The sequence below is a fragment of the Ostrinia nubilalis genome, chromosome 2, assembly GCF_963855985.1.
Source record: "Ostrinia nubilalis chromosome 2, ilOstNubi1.1, whole genome shotgun sequence".
Classification (NCBI taxonomy): domain Eukaryota; kingdom Metazoa; phylum Arthropoda; class Insecta; order Lepidoptera; family Crambidae; genus Ostrinia; species Ostrinia nubilalis.
In genome coordinates this window covers 2,871,699-2,887,039 of record NC_087089.1, presented here as the reverse complement: position 1 = coordinate 2,887,039, position 15,341 = coordinate 2,871,699, and the positions used below count along the sequence as shown (strand labels likewise).

The 15,341-nt window shown below is 37.7% G+C and overlaps 1 protein-coding gene and 1 long non-coding RNA gene across 3 annotated transcripts in view; both read right to left on the bottom strand.

Annotated features, from left to right (window-relative positions):
* Positions 1 to 711: 711 nt before the first annotated feature.
* Positions 712 to 15,341, bottom strand: part of LOC135079940 (uncharacterized) — a 100,899-nt gene continuing 86,269 nt past the window's right edge. Inside the window, exons 3-7 of one of the 2 annotated variants that reach the window (XM_063974588.1) lie at positions 9,966 to 10,127; positions 8,549 to 8,732; positions 7,122 to 7,358; positions 3,829 to 3,984; positions 712 to 2,936 (exon numbers count right to left, since the gene is read on the bottom strand). In XM_063974588.1, coding sequence (XP_063830658.1) covers positions 2,698 to 2,936; positions 3,829 to 3,984; positions 7,122 to 7,358; positions 8,549 to 8,732; positions 9,966 to 10,127 — 978 coding nt within the window. In that variant the 3' untranslated portion in view covers positions 712 to 2,697. The remainder of the gene's footprint in view (positions 2,937 to 3,828; positions 3,985 to 7,121; positions 7,359 to 8,548; positions 8,733 to 9,965; positions 10,128 to 15,341) is intronic. The other variant, XM_063974596.1, reaches the window with a different exon arrangement.
* Positions 4,628 to 5,723, bottom strand: LOC135086019 (uncharacterized). The gene is made up of 2 exons (XR_010260265.1): positions 5,479 to 5,723; positions 4,628 to 5,258 (listed from the first exon to the last, which is right to left on the bottom strand). It is a non-coding gene; the product is annotated as an uncharacterized LOC135086019 (long non-coding RNA).

Sequence of the window (15,341 nt, the reverse complement as noted above, 5' to 3'; positions counted from 1 at the left end):
GTAATAGGATATTCTGTAATGAAAAGTCGTTGAAACGACATAAAAGAGAAACTCATAAGCATAAGAAAAATACTTTGGCAGAGAAAGTTGTGGTGGTAAAAAAAGACCCAAAACGACTTGTAGAATTCAAAGATGAAGTGGTAGAAGTGGAAATATTGCCCTATTTCCAACCTTAGTACATAATGTACATTAAGAGTAGAATAAAGTTAAGGTAATCATAGACTTTCTGTTCTGTTAGTTTCTTCTGTTGATCGTGCAAGTAATTTTCACATTATTATTTGTCTAATTTAAACTTTAAAGTAAATTCTTTCGAATTCGTTGATAAATAATGTAGTAAGATTAGCAAATAAAGTTTTATGAAAGTTTAAAAATGGTTTGTATTTGATATTATGTACAGTCAGTGTCAAATAAATCGTGACACCCAAAGTAGCTAAAAAGTTCGCAACACGTCCATAATGTTCACTTTAGGTGTCACGAACTATTTGACGCTAACTTTACTTATCTAATTTATATTTACTCAAGTTAGTTAATTGAATTTTGTTTGTACATTATAATAAAATGAAGCGTATTAATGTAGCTAACTAGAGATGGGCTGAGGGCGTGGGTTTCATTACGCCATTTAGTTGGGACACAATATTTCTGACCAAAGGGAAATAAAAGTTTAAAACAGTATTCTTAATTCCCTATCATTAGGACATTGCAATAAAACGCTTTTTAAAATAAATACTTAGTTATTTATTTTTTGTAATCATTATTATTCCCTATAATACATATCACGTTCGTGTTAATAGGTATTTCATGGAATTCATATATTTCACAAACTTACAATGTTTTATTTATTATCTAATATCTTAAAATTAAAAAATACCTACAACAGATCCTATTTAAGACTAGTCAAATCATTTATACCAAGATCTCGTTCAACGACACAAAAGAAATACTTCGATAGTTTGTTATTCAATAGATAGAGTAACATGGAGTACAGTTCTTGTGAAAAATACTAGGTACTGACTTTAGGTTGCTTAGGTAGTACTGTAAGGTCACTAAAAAAAATAGCAGTCATAACAATACAATAGGACAGTTGTCTGCATAAATTATTAGAAGAATTAGAAATAGGTATAGATATCCAACAGAACAAATCAAAAGAAAACATTCGATCGTAAGATACACGTTTACGACACCGATTTTATAACAGTTTTTCAAAGTCAAGTCTAGGTAGGTAGGTACTGCACAAAACTTAGAAAAACTTCCTCGAAAAATTTATAATATACCTACTTTAGTTTACCTACTATCAGAATTGTTATAAACCAGTAAGATGTAACTAGTTAGGTACCTACTACAAACTACAAAGGTATGTTTTCATAATACATACTTGACACAACTAAAACTGTGTCTTCTACATTTCAGTTAAAATATGGCGTCGTATTGTACTTATGAACATTGTATGGTTGATTAGTACAGACTACAGATCTACCTTATTAAACACGTAGACGTTTTATAAAACTGTATAATTTTTCATACTAGACAGACATTTTCGTATTTTAGATACTTTACAATAATATTGATTCCACATTAAAATGTTAGGAATAGAAATTCCATTTGACTATACTGTTAACTCTGATTAAATAACAAATTATTAAGTTGTCTTAAAAAGGTTTACAAGAATGTGACAGCCAGCAGCCTTGTTAATTCGTCCAAGCCAGCAACACAGCAGAAAGGTATGTAAGGTAGATAAACATTAAATCGCATTTATAAACTAGGTAGGTACCTACTAAGGTGACACAATGTTGCGTAGTCTCAAATCTGTACTGTAAACCCCTTTCAAGTCGTAATAGAAAATAAAAATCAACCGATTTTTTGTCCTAAAAGTCAATATCATCGAAGTAAGTTTTTGTCCATGCATTTAATTAAAATTAAAGTCAATTTAAATAATTTAGCAAGGACACTGTTTCTTTTAATTTATTTGCGATTAAATAAATATTATTGGAGTTCTTTGTTATAATCTTTATTTAAAACTCAAGAATTTAAAAGAGGTGAACTTATACTGTGATACTACAAGAGACCGCTGGAGACTGAGTATTTGGAAGTAAATTAGTACCTATTATTTTTGTCAAACACCTAAAAATCGTAGTCATTTTACGCAGTTAAATCCGTGATAAAATATAGTTTTCTAAAAATATCTTTCCTCTGGCTGAAAAATACAATATTATGGCTTTTTAACATATTACAGACAAACAGTTACGTTTCAGATTAACTTTCATACATGGCAATCTCACATTAAAATAATGATATAAACAGTTAAATGTAAACTTACAATCGCAACCATAGCATTGACAACAGAACCACCCATTTATTTGAATATAAAGAAACTAAAATACCCCAGTCCTTTAAAATTACAGCTTTGAACTTCTTTGACATGAAAATTATACTTTTATTTATTTATTTACCCGAAGACTAGGTATTCAGGCGAAATTAAGTTTAATTGAAGGCAATGGAAATAAGAAACACTGCTTATAGTCACATATTTTTGGGATTTATGCGATAATATAGACAGCTATTGTACTTTTAAGAACTAATAATAATAAAAAATATTTTTAACATTGGCAACACCAAGGACTGGGGGTCAATTCTGTCAGCAGACCATATCGCGGGCAGCATGAATTGGAATATCCTACCTAACTAATATTGTGTTTAGATTCAATCCGGGGGCTCCTGGTGAGAGCAATGCGGTACCGGGGTAGGGGAAGACTTGAAGGCTCTCGGGAACAGCGAGGAGTAGGAAGGAGGAGGTTCGTACTCGGGGGGAGTGGAGGGAAGGGACGAGGTAAACATCTGTTGTGAGGCAGCTGTCACGGTGACAGTTGGTGAGAGGTCAATGCACGATGGAGGGATGTTCAACGGCGTGTCAGAAGGCTTGGAGCGCTTGCAGCAGCATTCTGGAATCGGAAAAGATGGTTTTTATTGCACAGTCATTACGTTACATTATGTTTGTTGGAAAATAGCACGTATTACAACTACATAAGATCATTAAGATGTCATTATGCTGTCGTTCGTGTAGCACAAAAAATCTGGCAATTACAAACACTTTTCTGGGTCGGCACAATTTAGATTGAATGGGTCTTTCGCTAGGAATGTCCTAGCAAGATTTTCTCTAGTAATAAACGAACTTCCAGCCCGGGGAAGAAACAAATCTGAGGTATTTGGACTAGTTGCGTCCATTATTTTGGTCTTCTGCCAAACGACTTCGTTCCGGATTTTATATAGGTATCCACGTCATCGATCTTTTCGTTAATATCCCTACTAATATTATGAATGCGAACGAAAGTCTGCAGGCGACACAGGACCGGTCATTGTGAAAATCCTTAGGGGAGGCCTTTGTACAGCATTGGACGTCATTTGGCTGAAACGAACGAACGAAAGTAACTCTACATATTACGCTTTCTAGCCTAAACCACTGAAATAATTTTTATGAAATTTAGTTCCCGGGATAACATAGGATAGTTTTTCCCCAGTTTTTGAAACAGGGACGCGCGCGATATAGTTTTTATATGGCAGATAAAAAATCACGCGGACAAAAACTAGTTGTATAATAAGAGCGCTTTCACATTTAGGCGATTTAGCAGGGCGACAAACGCGCGACAGAAACGCTGCCGAAAAGTTCATACTATGTGATAGCGGAATGCGGATGCATGCCTTCACATTATAAAAACGCCGTTGCCGCGTTGCTGTCGCGCTTCTAACGCCCTTAAGTGAAAGCGCTCTAAGAGTTCTGTTTTTTGCCATTTGGCTACAGAACCCTAATAGGTAGTCAAATGACTGTCCACTCACCCCAAGCGAGGCAGAACATAAGTATGGTGGCGCAGACCAGCATGCCGACCACCAGGTAGCTCCAGGGTCCGTACGGCTTCAGCGCGGCCGCGAATTCCATAAACGCGTTGGACTTCTGCTCGCCCTCCGATATCTTCACTGAAAGTTTCAAGTCGCCTGTTCTCAATTAATACTGCATTGCTTTGCAACTATAGTAGATCGTTTCATCCACGAAGACGCGCCCCACCATTCTTCCGCTAATGTTTGAGTGTTATCGGTACACGCTAAGTTATCCATGAGTGCACACGCACTCTACAATAATGACGCTCGGATTGCTCGGATCAAACTCCCCGCATCCCGCGCTTCCCCCGACCAAAAATTGGTGGGGCGCGTCTTCGTGGATGAAACGATCTTTAAGTGGTGTTGTAACTAGGTATATTAATGAAAATCTTCCAAGTGACCATTATGCTTGGAATATAGTAAATTAATCTGCTTCATAAATCACAATTCGTGCTAATAAAGCCCCTGGTAGAGTCATTCGGGTCAAGAGCACGCACTTTTTTTTTGATGGCCTCCCAGACCTATAAAGAATTGTATAATTGGCATGTTATGATATTAAATCTGTAGAATATTTAATAAATTTTCACTATTTAAGAAAAATTTCCATCAAGATTAATTAGTTTTAGCCCTACATAGGCTTAACTGAAAACTTTTCCGATGCGTACTCTTGACCCGATGTGTGGGTAAAATTACGCAAGTCTTAGGGTAAAGTTACGCACGCGGGGTAAACGTACGCATTCAGATTTCTAAGAGAATACAATTAAGATTGGCAATAATCAATATTTATTTAATCTTGTAAATAACATTTTAAGAACTTTAACATTAAAAAAAATAAGAACTCTTTGTATTATATACAGGGTGGAATTTTGTAATGCCACCTGGAGGGAAAGTACTCTTAATATTGTAGATAGAAAATTTTACTCAAATAAAACTTTCCTTAATTTTTGAAAACAAAGAGAACTCCATTCAAAGATTTTTGAAAATTTTACGAAAATTCACTATCATACCATACAATTTTTTGTAAATAATTAAAATAATTTAAGATTTCATGGTTTTCCTTTCATTTAATTTAAGCAAGTTTGTTAGAGAGATTTCATCCATAAACTTAACCCTAACGATCGATGCAATAAAAATACAGGGTGTAATTTTTAACAAATTTTAGTTGGTTCGATTGCTCTACATTACTAAGAGTACTTTCCCTCCAGGTGGCATTACAAAATTCCACCCTGTATCTATTATAATGTGAATCTTGTCTTAAATTATTTATATTGGCAATAGTCACACTTTGAGATCAAAATAATTGGCCTTCATTATTTGGTCATCTGAGATGAGATGAGGATCCGCTGAGGGGCCTTCCTTATGTAATTTCTCGGCATTTTGGTGTAGGTATTCTGAAAGATTGCACAATTTTTGATATTTTTATTTCATTTGGGGTATAAGTACGCAACGGGGGTAAACGTACGCGTGCGTACTATTAATCTCGTACTCTTACCCCAATCGGCAAATATACCAAATAATCAGTCACAACACACATGTTAAATACTTTTTACGAATATGATAAACTTAGATCAAAACTACATTAAATGAACAATAGAAATATAGTATACTTACTGGCACAGAGCTATCCATTTAACTACAGCACACTTTTCCGTGGCATAAAAATTAAACGAAATAAGCGTGCTACAAGTATTCGGCGACTTGTCGCGACCAGTACTTAGATTGCGTCGGCGCGGCGCGTGGCTCCTAAACGGCGACAGTAGCGCCACTCTATTTTACAAACACAGACCTCTGCTCCCCCACCCCTGTCGGAGATCGGACCACCGCGTACTTTTACCCACCGCGTGCTGTTACCCCGAATGACTCTACAGGTGAAGTTGATGGTTCCAATTGAGTCAATCTTTCAAGTGAACTAGGGTTTCTGATTTCTCGACCTATTTTTTTTCTCGAGTTTCGGGAATTCTCGAGGCCAAAGTCTCGAGTTTTCTCGGGTCTCGAGTCTTTTAATTAAAACTGTTGAAATCGGTTGAAATTTAATAAAAACCCAGGTTTTATAATCGATATACCTACTTTAATGCACAACAATCAATATTAGAATTTAGTACACCACTTATTTTGGTCAGGAAATAAACAAAAAATGAAATCTTCTTTCATAATTTATATTAACTACTAATCATAACTTAGTTATTAACTAAAGGAACTAAAGTCATAAAGTCGCGTGTACTTAAGGATAAATAACAATAAAAAATCTGGAGCTACAATTGAATCACTTGTTTTCCAAAGAACACAAGTCCAAATAGCAAAATTACGATAAATAGTTTTTTTTTATAAACAAAAAAACACTTCTTAATAAATTTTTAAATTTCTTAAGGATAACGATTTGAATAATCTTTACGAGGAGGCACGAGTACCTAACCTAACAGACAGTTAACAAATTTTTCGGTCTTTAAATCAGTCAGAGTTAAACATAGGCATAATAAATAGGTATAGCATACTCATAGGTAAACATTATTACTTAGTTTCGATCGAGATCATTACTTGCAAATCAAATCAGTTAAAAAAGGAAAGACTAGGCCAGTCTAAAAGCAACGTTAACCTATTAAATAATCAAAAACTTACTTTTGTCTAAGAAAACAGGCTTTCAAGAGTATTAAAGCTTCAAAATCGAAACTCGAGAATTCTCGAGCTCCGGCAATTTTTTTCTCGTCTCGAATGAAGCCAAATTTCTCGAGTTCGAGAAGGCTCGAGCAGAAACCCTAAAGTGAACATCTTGTTTAGAATTTAAATTAATCTGCATCATCCGTAGTGCTAATAAAGTCCCTGGTAGCTTGGTCCCTTATACTTCTGTCTGATAAACTAACCTAACCTAACCAAACTAGCATTAAAGGGACAGGTAACCAGGGACTCTTCATTTGACAATTATTTTAAATTTATCACTTGTTACTTAGTAGTGGTAAGACCGCAGCGACTTACAAGAGCAGCTAGTGTTTTACAATCGAATGCTAAGCTAGTTATCTTTGGAGCGAAGTCACATTACTTCATACGACCCGATCGAGATAACTGCGCACCTCGTTGAATGCGTCTCTCCTTTGCACTCACGCGCACACCGGTGAGTGCAAGCACAAACGCGGGGTGCGTTCGCCCCATATCCGTGCGAGAGCGTCGATGTGACGTCACGGCTGCTTGGTGAGCAGTTAACTCGATTGACAATCAACAAAAAACTATTCGCTATCTAAGTAGTAAATCAAAACACTCACTTATAACCGAAGGCTTCGTCATAGTATCAGGTTCGTCCAGTCCCAACAGCTCCTGGTTTCTCGCAGCAAACCTTCTCAACAGTTCCAGGAGTGGCGGGTCCCTTCTATGGGAACAGGCGCTGGCGTCCTCATCCTCGCCGCCTGGACAGTGCCTCACTCCGTCGCAGACGAGGTACGAGGATATGCAGAGGCTGGTGTCCCCGCATATAAATTGGGAGTCGTTGTTGCAGACTGAGCCTGTAAAGTGTTAATGGTTACACTTAGCAAAATCTTTACCATAGAGATATAGAGAGATACCAACTAAAGCTAAGCGTCCACTTGTCGGTATCGTACGCAACGGACGCATCGTCAAAACACATCGTATCGGATGTGCGATTCGTACGATGCGGACAGGTGGACGCACTTATATGAGTTTCCATATAAATAATACTACGATCCGTTGCGTGCGATACGTCCGATGCGTACGATACCGACATGTGGACGCTAGCCTTTACAAATTCACACGCACAAAGTAATCAAAATATGTGCTCAATAAACACTGCGGTATCAGTAATCAATGTTCGAATAATCTTTAGTACTACGCAAGCAATGTAAACTGTTTACATTATGACGTCGCTGCTATCATCATTGCTGACACGAGCTCGAGCAATGTGTTCTGTTTTTGGGCATATTGCTGCGACACCAACCCCGCCCCCTTGTCACATCTCCCTTTAGTTTTTGTGATCTGTGATATTTACCTTTTACACTTTATCGGAAAGATGATTCACAGTTAACTGACATTACCTACTAACGAAGTAGGAATTGTAAATAATATTCTTAATCGTGGAAGAGCTAATTATAAATAATTTACTATCTGCGTAGGTATGAATCATAAATTCCCCCGTATCTTTACGGCTTCTGGGGAAGGGGAGATACCTACTTTTATTAGACAAATATTAGTATAAACTTTTTCACTTTAATATTTACGATATTCAAATAATCTATTTTAGAAAATGCTATAATGAGTGCCATTAAAATAGGAACTCCTAAACAAAAGGGTCTCCCAAGGATTACCAAAACGTGCGATTTGGGAGGCCTGCCCAAAAACTGCGTCTTTCGGTCCATGGTTGCCACTATAGGACTTTTCTTTCCTTAACCACGGAATAAATACTCCTTAACGACCATCAGTTCTAGGAGATATGCCCTTGTTACTGCCACTTAAGTTTGGCAAATATACAGACTATGTCGTTTACTTTGATTCGAATTTCTCCCATGTTCTTCTGATTAATTTCGTTACGAGTCCAATGACATTAACTCCCCCGGGACAAACTTGACCTTCACTGGTTGGGTTTTTATTGGCGGTCAAGCTGTAGATCCTGGCTACACAGGAGTTGCAGTGGTGGGAATAGTCCCGATAGGTAGGAGATCACGGCGAATGTCATGCTTACCACTATTGATAGCAGTGACCACCAGCCGTAGTTTCTCTGTATGCTGATACGGCGTGGTGGGCGGGTTCCACACCACGCGTATCTTGGGCGGCAGCAGCTTGGTGCCAGTCCTCGCGGCGATCGCAGCAGCGTTCCCGCCACACAGCGACATCGACCATATTGGAGTCTTGGCGTCGCCGATGTACTGTGAATGAAGAAGCATTTATGAGGTCACTGGAAACATTTGAAGGTTTAATTTTATGAAGAGTTTTAGTGATTGATTTGAATCTCTAATATCAAAGATTAAGCTACGAGGAATGCTAGAAAACAGCGCTACTGTCCCCTAGACATGTGCTTCAAAAACAAATTCCTTAGCGGAGCGAAGTAAATCCATGGGTACAAAAAATACGCCGGAGCAAATATCTTTTGACATTCAAATTTTTATCAATTATGCCACTTGCCTAGGACTAGCTGGTCAGTACCAAACAACTCTAGTTGTTTTTCTGTCTCAGATTCAAGGATTAGGTCAGCGTGTATAAAGTGGGTAAGTAGCTATTTAACCCCAATTAAGCGCATGATGGGAAACTCGATAACAAATACAATTAGACAATTATCTCCAACAATTGCCTAAGGACATGCTTGCGCAGTTTACAGAGCAGCCCGTGTATGTCTTGTAGCTATTTTATGACCTATTTTTTCTGTTTAATTTTATCGCGGGTCCAATGACAGTTAAAATTCCCGTAAGAAAACTGTAACTTAATCGCGCTACCGGCGTCGAGGCTTGCGAGCGACAGAGTACTGATACTAGGTAGAAATTTTCATCACGCCCTTCGCCCTAGACCAGTGGTTCTTAACCGGTGGTCCGCGGACCACTAGTGGTCCCTGGAGGCATTCCAAGTGGTCCGCGAAGACATCGTAATAAACAAGTGACGTGACGTGATGAGTCGAGTCAACACAACGCAAACGGCGCGGCGCACAGTTGGCGAGAAATCGACCTCCCCTTTCATAGGATTTTGAAAAAATATAAGTGACTTAAAGGTTAAGAACCACTGCCCTAGACGTTAGACCACGCATTACATGGGGCTGTCAGGATCAGCTGAGACAACAGCAAATCCCGCTCAACGGGCCTTACTACCGCTGCAAGTACCTACTCATCATCATCATCATTATTTTAAGAATAGAACGTCCACTGCTGAACATAGTCCAATGTCCATAAAAAGAGACCAGATTAAAATTCATATTGGACGTTTGGAAGCGGCTTGCATCCAGCACCTTTCTGCAACCTTTTTTAAGGCGGCTGCCTTCTCTTCCTCTTAGTACTCACCACAAGCAATTTACAAGCGTCCGTGGCGTAGCATTTCCCAATTATTTCCAGATTGACCTGCATCAAACGCCTTCCAAAAAGATCGTCTGTCCTCCCAATAGTCTTAGTACTCACCACAAGCAGTTTGCAAACGTCCGTAGCGTTGGTGGCGGGCGCAGTATTGTCAGTCGCGGTGTCCTGCGTGTGCGCAGCGCGTGCGCCCCACTTGCGAGCACCCGCTATGGGAGTTGGTGCTTGCAGCGATGCGTAGCCGCGCTCCCAGTCTGCCAGCGACTCCTGAAATGAGAGAAATTGTATGGATAAGTAAGTGGTTTATAAAAATATTTGTCGGGTTTTGTAAGTTTATCTAATTTTACTTTATCGTCATATTCTCCAAGAAACAGGATAGGTGATACCAAATCATCATCCGAAACCGATAGACATTGACTTTAACCTGAATGGTAATTTAAAATCAAAAGCTCTGCCTAATATTATAAGCTCCAGACACCAAACATGTAACATTTTCTTCTTCCTTGCTTCCTTCCTTAAAATACAAACATAGTTCATAATCATTATCATTTACCTACCTACACGTGTGCGTCAAAGCAAACAGTAAAATCTGAACTCAGACACAATGCAAGCAAAACGCAACAAGGACGAGCGAAAAACAACAGTGTTGAGAGGATGTTATCATGTCAGAAATACCTAGACAGACGTAAAGGGCTCATCAACATTAACATTCAGGTCATCGACTTTACATTTCAATGGCAAAAGAAACGAGGTCACAACTATTTCTAGATCTACTAATATTATAAAGCTGAAGAGTTTGTTTTTTTGCTTGAACGCGCTAATCTCAAGATTTACTAGTCCAATTTGAAAAATTATTAGTGTTGGATTTAGCCCATTTATCGAGGAAGGCTTTAGGCTTTAGATAACATTACCCTGCAGCCAATTCAAATAGTTCATTCAGTACATAGGCCCTTTCCAGGGCACTTATACAATAGGGGGCAGAGCAGTAAAGAAAAATTTTGCAAAAACGAGAAACATTATTCAAACTATTTTCACGCCTACGAAGTCGCGGGCACAGCTAGTCTTTAATAGTCTAACGGTGGATATCTATTTCTAGATCTTTGTCCTATTAACAGCATACAGCTATAGTTGCTCATACTGACAAACCTCAAAAGAATAACAATGAAGGAGCCACAATTCAATGTATTGGCAGTGTTGGCTAGCTGCCATGATGTCGATAGTTGTAAAGATTGGATGGAAACCATTTATTAATGGCTTTCACAAAATAGAATCATACAAATAACTGAACGTTAACCTTATTTTAATAAGTGCTCAATAAATCAATACTTTAGTTACTTGGTAACAATTCAAATTCATACACGAATTTCCGAATGCTTTTGACTCATAGGTAACGTAAATATTTTGTTATTACAACGAAGACAACTTTCCTACTTGGCAATACCTAATCTGCATTTAACTGTAACAAATTGAACGTCACTGAATATTTGCCAACATTTACAACAATATTTGCAGTTCTCATTATTACGTAGAATTAGAGAATATTTATTGTTTTTGTTGATGTCCATGGATATTGCAAATCGAATTGCTGCCCCAGTAACATTAATAATTCTCTTTGAGGATCTTAATAACTGAAAGTTAAATAATAAAAGGTTTTGAAATTTTCGTCTCCAAAGTAATCTCCAAATAATTCAGTGTCTTAGATAATCCAGAAACGGACAACAATGACTAAAAAGTACTAAATTACTCGAAGATTGTCCAAAAATGGATCCTAACATTATTTTCAACCTTGCATCCTTGGACTGCTCAAAGAAAAAAGATCACAAATAAATATTTGTAAGGTAACATCGTCACCTTCAGACGTACGTCAGAGAGCGTCAACAAAAACTTGTTTTGTGCGCTGGCGCAGTTCTTGGTGTAATGGCCAGTAATCACATTAGTTCAAATTGTAACCACAGCGTGACATGACTCATGTTTATAGATATCATATCCGAGAAATTACGTCACAGATACGATTGATGGATGTAAAGCCTACTTTGCTGTCCTTGGTATTGGCAAACGTGGCAACTCAACAGTTCATATTGCAAAACAATGCTCAAAACTCAATAATCTGCCATAGATTATGTCCTGTGATTGATCTAAATATTGGATCGAGTCTCAATCCAGACTTGAAATGTTTTGGGCTTCGTTGAGCGAATTCTTCATTGTTGAAGAATGAAAGCCAGAAATTCAAAATAACACAAACACCTACAAAGGCGAGAGCAGCTAACGTACAAAATTTAAATGTCTTCTAAGAATCAAAATAGGAGTAAAATAAACCTAACTTTCTTTAGACAGAACTTTGTTCACCATTGTCAGAGATCATAGCCAAAATCTATCAATATCTAGCTATCAGGAATTAAGGAGCAATATAAAAAGAAGAACTTCAAGTTACGCCTCATTGCCAGTAGGAAAATGCCTTTGGTTTCCAAGACCTTATTTGCATCAAACAAAAATTATGAAGTAACTATGTTAATGAAGACAAATGACGAACGTTTCACGCTAAAACTTCCTTATAATCTAAGAAGTGCTTAAACTTAAGCGAAGAGTCTAATGGGACAATAGATTAGTCCGCCATTTTCGGTGTTTATTCTTTTGTTTTTGAAGGAGGAAACTGCCCAAAAATAAAACAGAAACCTGTGTTCAGGTATAGAAAATTATTTGAAATAGACATAATAAATACATGCAATTCATTTAATATTTATGAGAGTGTAACAAAACGTATACCTGACTCATATTATGAGTCAAATCCAAATCCCGCTAAATCCATAAATGCATTTTAATTTTGTGAAAAGGTTAATAACAAAATTCAGTAAAATAAAAATGCCAGCAAACCGACACGTACCTATTTCAAAATATAAATTTTCCTCTATTCTGCCGTCCAATCACTATAATGCCGTTAACCCACAATTGGTCAATTTTGACTTTTAAATACCATCCGAACCAGAAAAAAATGCTTAATCTAGCACTATTATCGAAATTTTTATATCTTGTTTAGTTCCTGAGATAAAAAAAATAAGAAAGCCGCTAACTGCTTCGCCTCTGCAAGATTACATAACTAAAATGCAGTTACATTACATTTCTTAGCTTAAATGCGGTTAAGCGTCTTTAATTGTTATTAGAATTAAAAATTTAGGAAAAATTACAAAGCTTTATTGCCGTTATTTACAATTTCTAGTCAATACAGCCGTTAAGGTACTTTAACGACAACATTGCTAAGCTGCTCTTTGCAAAGCTTTAATAGACTCCTCAAGACTAAAACGCCGTTAAGTAAAATTATTAGACTTAAACGCAACAAAAGTCCAATAACGGCATTATAGCTTTGTATTACATGAATTTATTTATTAAAATTGCACTAGTAAATTCACCATTAAGGCTAACCAAATGTAACAATCTATGTGTTTTTTACATTTTTACAAGACTTAAATGCCGTTAACCTACATTCCTAAACTATAATGCGGCTATGTTCAAAAAGTTGAATGAAGTGTTCTAAGCGTCGTTGCGTGGGTCGATCACTCAGCTCAGTATTTAGTTAGTTAGTTATTTAAATATTCCTAGCGTTCTCAACAAAAGAAATTTAGTTTTAATTTTATGTTTGTTGTTTATTAATACGTGATGTGCAATGTTTCTATGTTTTATTATCTAAGACTAGTCGTTATAAACAAGGTATGAAACGTGTTAGTGAGATATTGCTGTCTTGTCACTATTTTCGTGGCTCATGCGCACTGCAACTTTAGGACACGGCAGCACGGTAATTGAGCATCAGTGTGCCTTTGAGTTTTAAATGATAAGAACACGTTGCGTTTTGTTTTCTAATTTTAAAAACTAGTAAAAGAAGCCTGGATGTATTCGATCAGAATCGAAGCCTGGATTTTTACTTGTTCATTTTGTTTTACATCTTCTATGTTAGACGAAGACATAACGTTCGTTTGTTTCAGGCAAATGTCGTTCAACGGCTGGACAAAGGTCTCAAGGATTTCCACAACGATCGGTCCTGCGCTGCCCGCATCCAGGCACCTCTTCTGACCTTTACCAGATCGTCGATCCATCTAGTAAGGGGCCTGCCTGCCCACACTACGTCTTCAGGCTCGTGGTCGCCACTCGAGAATTTTTCTACCCCATCGGCCATATTCAGCTCTGCCACTTGATTTTAGCAATTCTGCGGGTTATGTCGGTCACTTTGGTTTTTCTACGGATCTCCTCATTTCTGATTCGAGCACGCAGGGAAACTATGCTTGACATAGCACGCTCCATCGCCCTTTGGGTGACCTTGAGCCTTTTTATGAGGCCCATAGTAAGCGACCACATCTCAAATCCGTATACTATCACTGGCAACACACACTGGTCACAGACTTTTGTCTTAAGACACTGCGGTATTTCGGACGTGAAAATATCGTGAAGCTTCCCGAACGCTGCCCAGCCGAGCTGGATTAGACGATCGACGTCTCTCTCAAAGTTGGACCTACCTAACTGGATGGTTTGTCTCAGGTATACATAATTGTCAACAACTTCGAGTGTAGTCTCCAACTTTCAGAGGAGTGGGTACAACACGGACATTTGACATGATTTTTGTCTTGTCCATGTTCATTTTGAGACCCACTTGTTGCGAGGCTCTACTGAGGCCATCGAGCATTGTGCCTAGATCTGCCACAACTACGATATCGTCTGAAAATCGAAAGTGGGTCGATCGATCGAAACTCGCCGTTGATATTTATGCTGAATCCTCTCCAGCCCAGAAGCTTGAAAACATCTTCCAGGGCGGTGGTAAACAGTTTCGGAGATATTACGTCTCCCTGTCTCACCCCTCGCTGCAACTAGATAGGTTTCGAGACCTAATCCTGGAGACGGACTGACATTATGACGTTTTTACACAAACCTTTTTTGAAGAGGAGTACCACCATACTTCTTTGCAATGCCGTAGGCGTTTTTTCCTTGAGGATGACGGAATCAAACAGCTTCTGAAAAGCCTTGTACCGGCGTTCCGCCTGCTTTCAGAAGCTCAGCTGTGATTACATCATCACTAGGTGCCTTGTTGATTTTTAGCTATTTGAGAACCATTCTAATCTCGTACAGACTAATATACGGGATATATTCGGCAAGTGTCGGGTCAATCTAGCTAACACGTATTTTCTATAAAAATGTGTCAAATGACAACTTATTCAGAAGTCGTGAAACAGGCCCTTACTAAGCGATTGTGAAATATGCCCTTAATGTCAAAAAACGAAGAAATGGACAGTAACATTATGTAATTACGTGTAAAAAGACATTTCTGTCATTAAAACAACATTTCACGAAGAAAAAATTAAATTTAGTAAAGGTGTAGTTATATTGAGAATATTACAGTGAACCACTTATATGTCGACTTAATTTGATACTATTTTATTTAAGAATTGTAGTTTATTTCCATTTGATAAACATGATTCTCACCATTCTCACTAACTAGGT